The 17421-nt window shown below is 34.7% G+C and overlaps 1 protein-coding gene across 1 annotated transcript; it reads right to left on the bottom strand.

Annotated features, from left to right (window-relative positions):
* Positions 1–389: 389 nt before the first annotated feature.
* LOC138358215 (S-adenosylmethionine synthase-like) lies at positions 390–1544 on the bottom strand (the record flags this gene model as incomplete). Its single annotated transcript, XM_069315747.1, has 1 exon — positions 390–1544. A coding segment is annotated over exon 1 (1155 nt), but the record flags the coding sequence as incomplete, so codon positions are not given.
* Positions 1545–17421: the final 15877 nt, after the last annotated feature.

The following is a 17421-nucleotide window of genomic DNA, read 5'->3' as shown; positions in this document are numbered from 1 at the left end:
AAAAAAGATAAAAAAAACTGGATTCAGTTTAGTGGAAGAAAACGTATTTATCTTGACCCAGACCCTGGTCTTATAGAGTCATTTTAATTTTATTTACTCTGATATATAAAAGGCCCGGAGATTTTATATACTCTGGTATATAAAACGTCAAAAAAGTATATAAAACTATCAATTGAATATAAAATTAAAGGTTCCCACCAGGCTTCTGTGCTGGCTAGGGTTCAAGTCTCCTGGTGGGAAAGTGTTCTCAAGTTGTATAACTTCACTCTCGTGTTTAGGAGAGTTGTGAATCAAGCATAGACATAGTGTTCTCCCATATTAACAGGGACTTGATGAAAAACGTAAAAATGATAGTCATCCTTAAGAATTATTTGACTCTAAAATTCAGGGATGGTCAACTTCTTGGGCTGCTCCCAAGAGAACTGTTGCCGTCCAAAATGTCCATAACACGACGTATCACTGTAAATTGGTCTCTTTAAGCCCAGATCCTTGACAATATGTCCTAGTCGTAGATCAAAGTTGTGGTTAACAATCTTCAGAAGCTGTTTTGATGTGTACTGTGAGGTGCCATAGTGGAAGATGCTGATGCTTATGGGGTGCACAACACTAATGGCGTAAGATACCTGAACCAAACAGCGTCTACATAATTTGTTTTTCACCAGTAACTTGGCACCCCATCGGGCGGCATAGGCTGCTGAGCGGTCAATCTTTGTGTAATCTTTGCCAGAGAATGCTCCCCCGCCGTCAGCGCCCCACCCACCGTAAGTGTCAATGATGATTTTCCTACCAGTTAGCCCAACGTTACCTTGAGGTCCACCCATGATGAATTCTCTGCAAGGGTTGATGTGGTATTTCGTTTGAGTATCTATATATTTTTCAGGAATAATGACCTTGATGACCTTTTCTATAACCTCGTCACGCAAAGCTTCGACAGTAATTTGTTCCGAGTGCTGTACAGAAGCGACAACAGTGTTCACTCTTTTGGGAATAACAGCTCCTTGATCGAAGGCATACTGGCATGTGACTTGAGTCTTACAGTCAGGTCGCGCCCACCAGAACGTCCCATCTCTTCGCAGCTCTGCAATCTTCTGATTGAGACGGTGTGCCAGCATAATAGTTAAGGGCATGCACTCATCGGTGTCATCAGTGGCATAACCAAACATCAGTCCCTGGTCCCCTGAACCAGTGTTGTCATCACTGCGCCCGATGTGTACACCATTAGCAATCTCCGCACACTTTTGCTCCAGGGCCAGAAGAATATTGCAGGTCTTGTAGTCAAAGCCCTTTCGTGAATCATCAAAACCAATTTTCTTAACAATATCACGCACAATTTGTTGATAATTAACTTGGGCCTTGGACGTAATCTCCCCACAGATCAGGATCATACCAGTTTTGGTACACGTTTCACAAGCAACTTTGGCGTCAGGGTCCTGGCTAAGATGGGCATCAAGCACTGCGTCGCTGATCTGATCGCAAATTTTGCCGGGGTGGCCTTCGCCTACGCTCTCACTGGTGAAGAGGAACGTCTCATGATCTCCATCCATGCTCACAGCGCACTATCCTGGGGAACGAAAATGTTACTTCTAAGTACTCTTGAATTTGGGACCAGGTTTCCTTGGCTAGATTTTAACTAAATAAAAATCCGTTATGTAAAGGAATATTATTAAAAACATTGACCTAATTGTGTGAAGAGATAAAGAGAGAGAGAGAGAACGCAAACCTGGTCACGTGGAGAGAGAGCAACTGAGCAACTGTAAAGCAAGTGTGCAGCTGCTCTGTCTTATAACAAAACTGTGAGTCAAAAAAGAATATGGATCATTTATTTTATTTTGAAATGATTATAAACCATTAAAAAAAAACATTATTACTCATTCTAATTGGAAGAGTGAATGTATAATTTGGTAACCTGTAATCCTTAACTCTTAATGAACATAATAATTCCATCTGGTGAAAGGGATAATAATAATATTGTGTCAATAATTATAGAAGTATTTATTAGTCATATATAAAAATGTAATAGAAGGAACAATAAGATTTGAAATTCAATTCATATATTTCCAACCAGTCTCCAAGGTAAACAGCCTCTGTCAAATGGTAGATAAGATACATTATAAATCATCTTTATTATATGTTGTTAACAAAAAGCTGCTGTACGTGTGGACATTTGTATCCAAGATGTTTTTACTCTATTATTAATTCTCTCCCGCAACCACCACATTCTCTTTTTTTGGGGGGTTCATAATGATTGAGATGACGATGATGTTCCCTAATAATACTTCTAATTTCTAGAAGAGTCTTGGGTATGAAGTATTCAATATGGTCTCCCTCAGCGCCTTCAGCTGCCAACACATCTGCGCGTTCATTTCCATAGATTCCAACATGGGAGGGAATCCACAGGAACTTGACAACTCTTCCCTGGTTGGTTAGTACCTTCAAAACTCTCTTAATTTCAGCGACTATTGAAAGATTCTCGTCCCGATCTTTATTTAGGCTTTGCAGTGCTGCTCTCGAATCGGTGCAAATCACTGCACCAGTAGTATTCTGTTCAATAATATACCTTAACGCCATAGCAATGGCAGTTAACTCTGCTTGTGTTGAAGAGGTATAGTTCTCAATGCGCGCTTTTTCCTCATTTTTTGGTGGAAAAAATACATCATCCTTCTTAATTACCGTGTATGCTGCACCCGCCCGGCCATTAATAGGATTAGATGACCCATCAGTGAAGATTTGATCTAGTTCATCTCCAGCTTCATTATAAATTTCCTTAAGATACTTGTGGCTTATTTCTTGGGGTACCATGTTGGTTTTTTTCTTTACCATATCATTGATGATAATCCTGCACGAGTCATTCAGGGGATCCACCCAGGGAGGTAATCTTTCTACAGGCATGAGCTCACGAGCTTGTTGAAGTAGGTGAAGATCTTCAAGGTAGCCGACTGCTCTGTGATGCCATTTTTTGCTTCTCTTGTTTCCCCCTGAAAGTAGCACAGAGCTCAATTTTTTTTTAGTCATGTCATTATAATGGGGATCTCTGGCAATCCTAATTGCAAGCTTAGCATTCAGTTCCACAATTCTTTCTTTAATACTGGGAAGGGATAATAACTCTTTTTGTAGATTGGACATTTAAGCAGTTTTTTTCTTTGGAACTCCAAGAATGATTGAAATGGCTTCATCCTGTATGCTTTCTAGCCTATTCATATCACTTTGTGAATAAGTACATAAAACAGGTGCTGCATTGTCAATGACGGAGCGTACATAGTTTGTGTACATCATTTTAAGTACAGCAATAGAGGCTCCATGGCCATCATTCCAAGTCATAGCTTTCAGTTTCAGTTCCCTGAGTCGACTTTTGCATGTTCCTATGATTTGATTGAGCTCCTCTTTCTTTCCCTTGTTTGAGCCGACGGTGACGCCAAGGTACCGATAGTGGTCAACCCATTCAAGTGTTACACCATTAATTTGCAGTTCTTCATTTTCTCTCCGCTTGCGATGGGAGTATGCTTTTGTCTTGTTTGTGGAGAGAGTGAAACCGAGCTCAATACATTTCCTTCCAAGGAGTTCAATGGCCTGTTTTATTTTATCAAAGGTGGGAGCTTGTATTAGGACATCATCTGCATATCCCACTAGTTGTGTTCCTTCAGGAAAATCAATATTGGCAATTGCATTCATAAGTACATTGAATAGTGTAGGGCATAAGACTCCTCCTTGGGGGGTCCCGAGTTCCATATTCATTGTTCTTGAGATTGCTCCATTGAAGTAGACCTTAGCTTTCCTCCCTGTGAGGTAGTCTTCAATCCATTTCGTGAGTCTCCCCTTGACACCCATACATGCAAGCTCGTCCAGGATCGCAATTCCCTGGGCTTTGTCGAAGGCTCCTTTTATGTCAACAAATACAGAGTACCTAGCCGTGTCATTAACCAGGTAATTAATTATACAATTGGCTGTGCTCCGTCCTTTGACATATCCATTGACTCCTTCCCCAAACCTACCTATTTTGTGTAACAGTCGTTTTAGGATGATCTTTTCCAGCATCTTGCAAGTACATGACACGAGACTGATAGGTCTGTAATTGCCAGGGTCATTCGGTTTTGGTATGGGGAACAATTTTGGCGTGTTTCCATTGTGTGGGCAGAACTCCATTTAGGAATGATTTGTTAAACAATAGGAGTAGTGGATTCCCAGGCACTTCACACAGTGCATTAAGTATGTCGTAGGTAATGCCATCCTCACCAGGTGCTGTAATTTTACCTCTCTTAATAGCCGCCCTTACTTCCTGGGCTGTGATAGGTTCTCCATATTCGTCCTCACTAGACTGTGCTCTCCCTATTCTAGTTCTTCTGTCATTCTGTAGCAGGAGCTGTTCCATGACGATTTCCGTTGAGAGGGAGGAGGAGGATGCTGCCTTACTCCACATGTGAATTAATTCTTCAGCTTTACTCTGTGGATCTTTGCCTCGAGGCATTTTCTTCCGAGGGGGTCTTCGTCGAGGCGTACGGCGCTGAATTCTAAGACAACTTTCAATTTGGTGATTAAGGTCATCAACAAATGTATCAATATCTTCTGGGATTTGGTATTCCCTGAACCAGTCATTCATCCTGTCTATGAAGATTGGCTTCATATCTCGTCTGAGTGATAACCACCTTCTTCTTTTATTTGACTCATTCTTTCTCAAATTGTTCATGTCGACAAAGGTAATCAGTGTGCCCGGTGGTCACAACATAAACTTTTGCCCAAGGTATATAATATGCTACTGACATCTGTGTCAAGTGAATTGAACAGGAGAACATCCTCTTTTATATCCCTCTATAAATCAAATATATATAAAAAAATATTTATTTTATTTTGTTTTCTTTTATTAATCCAATTATCCTTCTTTAATTATCGAACATTGTAATTTGTTAATTATATATTATTTTGAATGGGAAAGATGCTTACATACATACATATATATCTCAAAGGCATAGATTAGTTTAGTAAAGTTACTACAAAAAATTCAATATAATAGTAGTAATTAGGTTACATTTGTATACTACAGGACTTTAGGACTTTCAGTTGTGTGGGCCTAGCTAGTTTGTTTCCCCTTAGCTGGCAGAATACCACCCCCCTGCAACAGCATTTGTAGGATTCATGGGGCATAGATAAGACCAAGGAGTATGCTTACCTCTACAATTACAACAAAATGGAAATTTTTGTTTCTTTGTACACTCTTTAGAGTCATGTTTATTACCACAGTACTTACACCTGGGGTCGTACTGATATTTCAAAACCAAATGCCCCCAATAATAACACTTCAGGCATAATTTTGGCTTCTCTTGGTATTTTGAAACTTTTCTAAAAGCTAGTCCTTGTACAAAAATTTTTTTAGGAGCCTCACCTTTTATTAAAGCTATAACCTGACTTTGTTTTTTATAATGAACAATGTTTCTCTTTACCCAAACAACACTGTCATTGTAAAGGAGATGATCGGGATCCAAGTAAGTTGGATATTTGAAAAGTATGACCTTTGTGAAAATACCTTCTTCTCGAACAACCATCACAATATTCTGAAAGCCATCTGTAGTTAAATGTTTAACTGCCTCTTCTGTTCCAACTGTGATATATGGCTGATGAAGACCCTGACCCTCCTTGAACACTGGTTTAAAATCTGCATACTCCATAGCTAAACGTACAGTCCACACCATCTTTTCATTGAAGTTCAGTAGGCATGTTTTAGGAAATAACAACCGCCTCCTTAGGCAGACCGCCTCAGTCATTTCATTAACACATAAGTTACTCACTCTTATCACTGTAATCGTTGAGAATCACTAATTCACACTGTATATTTAGCTAGTTGTTTGATTACTACTACTACTACTAATTTCTGTTGATTCAAAAAAAAAAAAAAGTTTGCGGCACAGGGGCATTTGGTATGCTCAATGTCCTAAACTTCCTCTAACAAATTAGGAATAAATATTCGTTCACAAATTAGTTGTGAAATTCGATCTCTCTTTTTCACAATAAAATATACTTTAGAATAATTGAAGAGAACCACAGAAACATTTCACTATCAATGACACCACCCCTAACATCAATGTGATTAAAAAAAAAAAAAAAAAAAAAGTAAGACCAGATCTTGGAGCTATTCTTCATAACAACCTTCTGGTACTTTTACTTGAATATCTATCTTGATTACACCTTTTCCTTGTGCTGGCACAGTAACATCGTAGGCAGCACTGAAGCAAAAGGTAGATTGTTAATTAAAATATATTAAAATATATATGGTAATTAAAATGTATTTAAATAAAAATAAGTCATAAATTAAAAAAAAAGTAAATTCCAACTATACCTGTACAAGTCATATCCAGCAGCTAGTGTAGATCCAAAATGAACATAATATATGCCAAGAAAATGTGGTGGTAATAGAAAAGAAGTTCAGGTAGGAGAGATATATATCTGTGTTTACTCTCACTCCGACAGAATTAATAATCTCATTAATATTTCTACTCCTTTTATATGTTCCTTGAGGTGCCAGTTACCACCAGAAACAAGTAAAAAAGTTGTTTAAAGATTTGGTCAATGTTCCAATACACTTATTAGTTTTCAAAAAACGTCTGAAAATGAATGTCTGGAGTTATCAAATCTAAAGCTGATATATCTTTGGTAAACTGTTCCAACAAATGTTCATCCAGGCTGGTTATGCTTTTAAATACAGTTCCACATTCAAAACAAGTAAAAAAGTTGTTTAAAGATTTGGGACTGATTTGCTGTTTGTTTCCACATATATCATATTTTTTTTCACTATTTGTTTTCAAAGGCTGAATCATGTGTATTGATTTCAAATGTAGGGTCAAGTTATATTCATCCCTAAATCTATTCCCACACAATTGACATTTTAACCGTTTTACTCTGTGTGTTCCCATATGTCTAGTCAAGTCACATTTTTTAAGGAATTTTTTTCTACATACGTCACATGAAAACCATTTTTCTCTAATGTGTTGTTTGTTTGTTTTTTCACATTCACTGCACTTTGGAGTTTTACCGGTATGTATTGTAAAAAGGATAGTCTTCTTTGTATGAGTTGTGAAATGGACTGTTAGTGTTCTTATTGTACTATATTTTTTTCCACATACATCACATAAAAAAAAGTTGTTTGTTGTATGGGTTTTTGTTTGATCAAGTGACATCTCTAAGAGAATTATCTCACTTCCACCTGAAAAGAAAATAAAATAAATTAATTTATATAATTATTCTGATTTATAATATATACATTGACTCTTATTACATTATAGTAATATGATATACTTTATTTTTATTACTTAATAATTAACTTTGTTATAATAGACTTAAGTAAATTATACAACATACGTATGGGGTTGGGGTTGAAGAAACATTAAATGTTGAATGTGCTTTAGATTGTGTGATTGTTGTTTTACTACTCAGAATGAAGTGTCCATGAAGTATGGCGAACCTGTAATGATTTGCATAGCCTGGCAAACTCTTTTATATACCAATCCAGTCAGACTGATACAGACTTGAGAGGCTATAGTTACTTACTCAGTTATTTGTGACGTATTTTTCATTATGTTTTTGTAATTATTTAACTGATCAATAACCATTTGAGAATATATTTTTCTCTCTCTCTCTCTCTTTTTCTCCTACCCTATGTTATATATTTATATATTTACAATGAAGGGAAGAGAAGAGGATGGCTCACTGGGATGTGTTTTGTCAAAGAAAAACCCAGCACAATAACACTGCCTGAGTAGTAGGTGACTGCCCTCAACAAGAAGAGCAAGGGTTTATTTAAACCTGCTCTCTCTCTCTCTCTCTCTAAGTGTTAGTTTAAAATATTATTTGTTTCTTCAAGTCAATCTTCATCTAACAAACAAGATGTGGGAAGTAAATCAATCAATGAAAATGAGATGATGTGTAAAATTCACAAAGTTTTGGCTTTGTTAATATTTATTATGTTGATATATTGGTGTTATAGTAATGGTCAGATGGATAACGAAGACATGATCAATATAATATAATGTTAAGACAAATTGTCCTAGTGTTAGGTGGTTACCTAACTTTTAAATAAAATGATACAACCAGTTTTTGCCCCCCCCCCTCTATACTACTAAATTTTATAAGATAGGAATTAAATAAAGGATATTTAATTTCTATATCTCTTTTATTCGCTCTAAATAAACCTTTTCTCTATGATCCTTGTCAAATATTCTTGCATCATTTAGAATTTTTGAAGTGTTCACACATCGCATCTTGAAACGATCCCGATCTGCAGCAGCTGTGTTCCACATTTTACCATCTATTCTAGCTTTCTGATAGGCATATGCCCATACATATAAATATCGTATCGTTATATGTGGATTAAATTGAACTTCCTTTTTCATTTTTTCTTTTCTCTCTTCCATTATCCTCTATTTGACAAGTACACGTTTAGGTTCAGGTCTGAAAAGAAAACATAAATAAAGAATCACACTCCCACGATGATTGATTGATTGAATACAGTTCCAACAACCAACACCCACAATACCACCAACATCACCATCATTTTATAATTATCTGAAAATGACCAAAAAAATAGGTCTTTGTATATTATAAGCTCAGAAATATATATATAATACAATATTAAATAACAAGATTATGATTTTTTAATATAAATAATGTAAATGTCATATAATACCTTCAAGAGATGATTTTGAGGATTAGCTAAAGATGCGCGTTGGAGTAACTCTAACCCAGCTCAGACCGACTTATCTCCTCTCCGTCCCTTATTAGAATGCACAAGATAGTGTGGGTATCTCTCTTACATCCTGTCATCATATACATTACAATAGACTTGCCCAGCTGATAAATGGACCGACTCAGCCGGATTTCCTTGAAAAATCTATATATGATTTGATTTACATACCTTATTTTTTAACTAATTATCTTTTTAGTAATAATATTTAAACAAGTTAGTATATCATGCTTTACAGTATTAAATCCTACATATAACAAAATAATCCCAATTTTATTAAACATTTTTTTTTTTAAATCTCTGTTAATTTGTTCAATGTCTATATAATGAGTAGGACCTTGAATTTCTATACCTAATTGTAAATCTGAGAAATATATATCAATTTCAAATAGTTTGTTCTTTTTTAATAGTCCTCTTTTGTTTATATCTACTTTGATGTTAAATGATAAAATATAGATTTATATACACGATATTCTAATTTATCCTTAAATTTTCCCAAAGGAAAATTTCTATATTTTTTATTAATAGTTTTTTATATCCCATTTACAATAGATTTTTCTTTATAAGAAAAAATCACTTAAAAAAAAAAAATATGTTACATTTTGAGTAAGAAAAAGACATAGGTGGGTGTTACGACCCTGGGTTCTCCAGTGGAACCAGAGGTCAAAACTTGAGCTATTAAACTTTCTGATAGTACAGTTGAGTGCATCTTGAACAGCAATTGTTTGTATCTTCCCTGCCAGACGTAAGACTATTATGGTTTCTCAAAGAGCATTTAAAGACTGAGCTGGGGGTTGATTATTAAATAATAACATAGGCACCAACTTTGCTTACTAATACTTTCTAATCATTCATAAAGTAACAATACGTTGCATAGGGGAAGATCTTTAATGTGCTTAGCTGCACGATCAATTAGGCTCCTTCCGGCACCACGACATGAGGGAGGCCAGCTGGTCGCTAGGAGCTCTCTCTTCTCTGGCTGGTGTTCGTGCGAACGAGACCTACTCTGTGGCTGCACCCCTAATCTCCTCCCTTCTCCTCTTACTTATTTCCCTTACCCTAAGTTCCTGTACCCTTAAGTTAAGTATTATATGGTGTTAAGTGTGCCTACTCTAGTAGTAACGATTGGTGAGACCTGGGGGTAGTATTTGCCAGTGTTTTGGGTACCCCAAAGTGTTGTGTTTTGTATTAGGGTCCCACGTGGTTTCCCTACCCTAAGCTGCATCCAGCTTCAGTGCTTATCCAGTAGTACTTTACCCTAGCTTGTTATTAGTGTAAACCTTGTATCCTGCCTAAGTGGACCAAGGTTTTTAACGTAAGATAGTGTGGTAAAGTTATTATTATTATTGTTATTGGTGTGAGTGTATATGGGGGGTTGTTAAGGGGTTAATAAATAAGTACATGAATTACAGAGTATCCCTTCTTCCTATGTGGGAGCGCATTGATCAACCCTTAGACTAACATATATGGTCTAGTAGCAAGTTATTACTACTGTGGATAGTTTATTTTGGGGGCCGGGCCTTTTAGCTCTCCCATATTTGATACTCTTGTCTTCTAACTACCCTTACCCCTTAATAGTACCAGTACCCCATAGAAGCCCCCCACACTATTATTTATAACAGTGGGAATTTTGAATGTATATAATTGAAACCAAAAATGCATAATTTTCAAATAAATAACAACAGCGATGATTTACAAGAAGATGATGATGATGGGGGTTCTGGTAGGAGTTGTCACTGGTGTGTGTGTGGATAAAGTGTGAGTAGTGGTATCTATGATTTTCCCAAATTTCATCTTAATAATGTAAGATAGATACTTTTTTTATGGTACTTGCACTTGGCTCTCCACCCCATCCTATCTGTGATTAATTTCGTGAAACCATTATAAATATACAGATAAAGAATATCTTTCTCTCATTCTATCACAGATTACAATGGATAAGCTGGTGCTTGCAGCAATGGCCTTAGTGGTGTTGTTCTTGGAGGCGCAAGTTCTGGCGGCGGTGATGATGGCGCTCTTGGATGCACTGGTCCTGGCGGTAATGGTGATGCTCTTGGTAGTTCTGGTCCTGGCTGTGGTGGTGGTGGTGCTTTTTGAGGTTATGGTTCTAGTAGTGGAAGTATTGTTCTTGAAGCTCCTGGTCCTGGTGGTGGTGGTCAAATTGCTTGAGGCCATATTAGGACAACCCCGGGGCCCAGCAACCCCTCGGTCCGGTCCGCAACCAGTCACCCTTTTTTTCTTACAAACCCATCATGAAAATGTTCATTCCTCTTACCAATCACACATATATCATATTGTCGAATATGGTAAAAAAAACGACAAATTAGCTAACTAGCTAGTTAGGAATATAATTTCTAAACTGTATTAATATGGAGTATAATAATAAAAATTATTTATAGTTATGGATTTCATTAAATCACAATGATTCCTCCCTGGACAACAAACCATCCACCATCCTTCTTCTTCCAGCACAAGCGTACTCCTGATTATACTTCCAAAAAACTTTCTTCTAACTTTTGAATACCCAATATAATATTAACTGTTTTAAGTGGATTCGCTCGAGATTTATCTGGGCGATGTCGGCAAACCTTTATAATGTTTCTGTTGTTATTTAACAACACCTCATATATCTCACCATCAAGAAAATTTTCAAATGGTAATGATGAGGATATTGATGGTTTGGATATGCTTAATTCACCTTGAAAGAAAATGTAATAAGGTGCTAAATCATTTTTAAAATGGGCTCGTAATACTTGTAATATATTCATCCTTTCTGCAGCATTAAAAGCCGTAGAGACAATGTCTATAATGGCAACTGGTCGATAATTATGTACCATAAAGGAAGATGAATTATTGTTTATAGAGTATAGATCAGTTTCTACTGTAAAAATGAAATCGATCAAAGAATGGAGAATATGTTGGGGTATTAAATGTGGATGTGATGTCGATAACATCAGAGGATTTGAAATAACAAAATGACTTGGGTAAAAACGTAAAATTCCATTATTACCATCCAACTTAGGGAATATATAAACAGGAGATTGATTCAAACTTTCAGACGGAGTTGGATGATGGGGAGTACTATCTTCATGAACATGTTGATACATACTAAGATTTAAAGGAAGTTGAGCTTCTAATCTCCAAGAAGTATACCAGTAAATTGAAGTTCCCGAAGGCGGTGATATTGTAGGTACACCCTCAGTATTCATTGTTAAAGCAGGTCCTGTCTCACTTTGTTGTAAATCTTCTGTTTCTAAAGTGAAAGGGAATATTTGGGTATGATCATTAGGAATGTATCGATGATATAGAACTGTTTTGGTTGAATAATCTAGGAGGTAAGTTGTTTTTATACAAAGATCACTTCCATCAAGAAAGCTAGCCATACCTACTAACATGCTTTCCCCACTGCTATCATCATTACTATTATGTTGTATATACTGGGCATCGTAAAAAGATTCCCCTTCATCACTAATATAAACAAATTCTAATGTGAGGGAATCTAAACGAAAAACCACTTTTTTGTCACGGAATTTCTTATATTGAATAAAATATCTATTCTGTTGTGGTTCAATAATTAGGCGATAGTCTCCAATCCGCATTTCCAAAACCCTAGAAATATATTGCATGGATAGTTCACCCAAGGGAGCTAAATGAGCTTGAATAAGTGGATGTGCAATATCCACATGACGCCGACATTCACGTTCTTCTACAAAATGAGTATTTTTACAAATTAAATTTTGGTCAGTATTCTGTCCTACCCTCATTATAGCCTCAAATGAAATAGAAATTTTATGAGGGGGTAGGTTACAATTAGTCTTGATACATGAATGTATAATTTCCGTAGCAGAATACAATTTACCATTGTTTTTAAACATCGAATATTTATGAGCTGCATAGGCCATTAAAATGTTATTTTGTAGAATTTCTCTACCATTTACAAAAGTAGCATTTGCTAATATTTCATCGATTATTAAATTACATTTAACTTTCATTTTCGGGTTTAATTTTAATATCAATACAATTTGGAATTATCCAGTTATAGACTAGTATACTTGAATGTTTAAGACACTCTAACTGCCGTTTAATATCGTCGCTTGATGATTGATGTCTAAGAAAATATTCAAATAAAAAATATGGATAACTTTTAGAATTAACTAGCTTAGTTAAATCTTCACAGAGTTTTATTCCATAAACTTCTGTAATTATTTTATGTATTGTTTTCAAAAGGTATTTCAAAACGGTTGAATGGAAGGAATTGAAGAGTTTGATCATATCTACAGTTTCATCGTCCTTTAATATTGGTGGTAACTGTATTTTTTGTTTTTTGGGTGATTTTGATTGCATATGTTGATTTACAATACTATCCTTAATACGATTATATTCATTATGAAGAGAAAAAATGTTTAAAACTGCTTTCCCTAAAATTTAAATTTTAATTAATTCATCCTCTTCATTTGATAATATATGTTTTTTTTTATCTTTCTTTTGGGTGATGGAACAGTTGACAATGGTACATTTTGACTTCTATTATAATAATAGTCTAATATATTATTAGTAACAGAACCCAGTAATGTATTTACAAATTTAGAGGGATCTTCTTTCATTTTTAAAACAATAAAATTACTATCCACATTTTTATCAGACCCAGAACCTAGATTACTTAATGGTTCAATCACCTCCTGAACTATGTCATCGACAAAGTCTTTACAAATTTGTTGACGTCGATTCATTGTTAAGTTTTATAAGACTAAAAAAAAAAAAAGAATTAATCTCCTTTTATGCCCTTCTAAAAAAAAATACTATAGAAATTTAGTTTTCTATTTACCATTCCAAATACAATTGTTTAGGACAAAATTCCAATAAAACCATGATTATATATGTTCGTTGCCATTTATTTAAATTGTTCAATTGTATTCGACCAAACTGTCGAATTTTATATTGCTTACTAAAATACAATATAACTAGGATGTGGAATGAAATCAGTCTCTCTATTTTTTCAAACTCCTTCTCTCATATATTAAAAATATTTCTAACAATCTTAAAGTACTATACAAAACAGTATGTTATCATTCAAATAGCCATTGATTGAGGTGCTTATCAGAGTCAGTCTCTGAAAAATCTTCAAATCAAGTAACATGAAGAAAAACACCATAACTAAGTATTTACAATCACATATAGTTGGGAGAAGAGCGGCTTCTATGAAGTTCGGAAAGACTGTTGTTGGACTTTACATCTTTAACTTCATCTGTTCACCAATCCCTGAAAATTAAAATAACGAATTTATGATTTTTCAAGGATTTTCGTAAACCCATGAAACCAGGAACATTCATTTTTAATAGCTTAATTTTCAACAAATTTCAAATAATAAATATATTTTGATGTCCAAAACTAAAACTAAAATACACACTTACTTACCACAACCATTTCCTTCTGATAAACTTTCTGTGTCTGAATTCCATAATATCAGTGACGATGAATCTTCTTGGTTCTCTGGCGCAGGGAGAGGGTTGTACTTATCTGATTAATATTGCTGTTGTTTGATGCTTTAGGTAAGGTTGTGACGAGCTGCGATGTAAGGTTTTTGGATAATGAAGCTGTCGATTGAAGGTGAAGATCATCATCCTCCCATTTATGAGGGGATGAAGGTGAGGCAGAATTGGTAGTTTTGTTAGAGATATATGGAGAAAGATTTTGGCACCTTCCCTAGCCCTCACTCAATGATGATAACTTAGAAGATGAGAAAGAATATTTGCATTAAGCATCAAATAATAAACTTTAACTTTCCTCATCGTATCCCTTCTGCCTACCCACCACCCACACCATCCCTCCTGTCTGCAGCAAGTACACACTCGTTTGGGTTCTACCTAAATAATAAACTTTACTTTCCTCATTATATCCTTCCTACCTACCTACCACTCACACCATCCGTACACACACTCGTGGGTTCTACATAATTTTTTTTATACTATAAAAAATAGGAAAACAATGACATTGGACACACTAAGTATACCACCCAATTTAATCCATGAAAATTCTATACGAACAAGAAAAAGAAATCTCACACAATCTTCATCACCATCGAGAGAAAATGAAGATCCATTAGAGACTGAAATTATAAGTGACCATCAAAATGCTGCAATAGAAACTGAAATTCCTTCTTTTAAAACAGAAATAAGATCATTAAAAGAAAAGAAAATAACTTCATACATAAATTATCAGATGGAAAAAATATTAATAATAACTATTTTTATTCTATTTTTAGTAAGTCTTTGGGAAAATAATTGGATTTTGGGAATAATTATTTTACTAACTATATTTTTGATTAAACCTATCCTTAGTAAAATAATAGCAGGATGGCTCATTGATATTTCAAATCGTAATGACTAAAAAAAAAAAAAAAAAAATACATAATTGTTTATAGGCCAAATTAAAATTAAATTGTTACACTTTTATTTTATTTACGTTTTAAGACTTTTGTTGTAATAAAAATCTCAACAAAATCTATTTACTATGTATTTCAATTCCAGGGATAAAAGATACTTACAATATATATTTTTTTTTATTAACTAAAATATAAATTACATTTCATTTTCATATAATTGTTATATAATAATGATTAACACAAGAGGTATTTTCAATTATCGGCATCGACAATGGGCTTTACCTGGTGGAAACCTTAAACCCTGTCCTAAATGTTCGATCATTGATTCAGCCGATGCTGAATTAGAATTATTTCTTAGACACAGTCTCTACAATAAGCTTCAAATCGAAAATGATAGTTTTGAAAAGTTATTTAAAATTTACCCTGGCATAACATTTCATCTGAGTAATCAACCATATCTACTAAAATCCAAAAGTGATGAATCCCAATTTATAAAATATTATCTAGATCGCAAATTGGTACTAGGGGTAGGACTACAACTTCCTGAATGGGATAATGACAAGCGACTAGCAGATTATGCCAAGTATAATTTTGCAGTGCCTGTAATGAAAAGTGGTCAAATGTGGCAAATGTTGGTAGAAGATTCTGAGAGACCTATTGATTATGAACAATGGAAGTGCTGGCAAAGTAATCGGCTAATCCCCCCAAATACACATTTCCCGTTTAAATGTCTTATATGTGAAAACTTCCCCTTTGACGTTTATCCGGGCAATTTCATTGTGAGTGAATCTGTATGTTCCATCAAGTCGATAATATGGCTGGATCGTCGACGTCCTCATTTTAGCAGAAAAGAAAAAGCAGTTATTATTTATGAAGAATCTAAGATTAAAAAATGGCCTTTTCTCTCTTCCTATATAAACCAGGATATTAATCATTTAGGAAATATGGCAATCTTTACAACTGGTGAAATATTTATTAATTGTTTTTTAAATCTAGCTATACGCAAAGTAAATGCTACACTACTCCATAACAAGGTGGTTAAAATTTTGAAAGATCTTAACCATTCACTTTCTCAAGAAAATTTAACAGTTTTAATGGAATATTATAGATTAAAAAGGAGTGATGCTAACAAAAATAATCTTAAAATTTTGGAAAATTATACATCCAATCATAATAATAATAATAATAATAATAATATGAATGAAGGGAACAATGATATAAGATTAAAATTATCAGGACCACGAGTAGCTATGATTGCAATTAATCCTTTGAAAGTTAAAGCCACTGCTATTCGGTGTGGTCATATTGATGAGAGTATTACGCAAACAAAAATATTAAGCAATTCTGCAAGTATAAATACTTTAAATGAAAATAATGGTGGTAATTCATTTAATAATAGCGGGAATAATGAATGGAATAAAATTGGTCGGTTTAGTCGGAATTATTCATCTAATTCATATGCCAATATATGTCTGGTGGCATGTGGATTACAAAAATTATTGCCTAAAGATTCCAAAGCCAAAGAGCCTAAATCTATAACGGTAAGTGAGGTCGGTTTCATTGATTTACTCAATACACCTGATACTCCTCAACGATGTGGTATCATATTAGAAATGATACCTGATGTGATAATCGCCTCTACCAGCATGTGTAATTCACAACCTGATAAATTCTTATTTACATATCTCCCTCAACTAAGACAAGTGGGAAATCCTTCACAACTTGATCAGTTAGAATCTAAATATGTCTATATAATTATTCATAATAAACTGTTTAATTTCCCATTAGATTCGATCAAGAATGGTTCTGCAGCTCAACATTTTTTTCCTCATTTGCCACTAGTTCAATGGGAATATGTTTGTTTATTTGGAGTAGACAATTTTTACCGATTTGTTCAATATATTTTGAAATTAAATATCGCCTGTATAGAATTATTAGAATACAAAAAAAATCAACTGTGGATATGCACCAGTCTGCCACGTATGTCTTATAAAATTTTACCCAATGGCCAACTCTATACGTCTAAGGAAATAGACACTTTTCAAATGGAGGCTAATCTATTTTTTTATTTACCACCTCAAATGCAACCTCAGATTTTTCTCAGAAAAGAAAATAGTGATCTCAAAGAGGATTTTGAATTACTCTATATTGGTTATGACCGGGAAAAAGTACCTGATATTATGGGGCCAAATGCTCGAGCGATTAGCCGTCCTAATGCTGCCCATCCCCCTCGACTTAGTAACAGTCTGCAATCGTATCGTCATTATGCTGGTATTTCTGTCAATACTCATTCTGTAGGTGAAATTCATCAAAA

This window comes from Procambarus clarkii, chromosome 7 (assembly GCF_040958095.1).
Source record: "Procambarus clarkii isolate CNS0578487 chromosome 7, FALCON_Pclarkii_2.0, whole genome shotgun sequence".
Lineage (NCBI taxonomy): Eukaryota > Metazoa > Arthropoda > Malacostraca > Decapoda > Cambaridae > Procambarus > Procambarus clarkii.
This window is presented reverse-complemented; position numbering and strand designations above follow the sequence as displayed.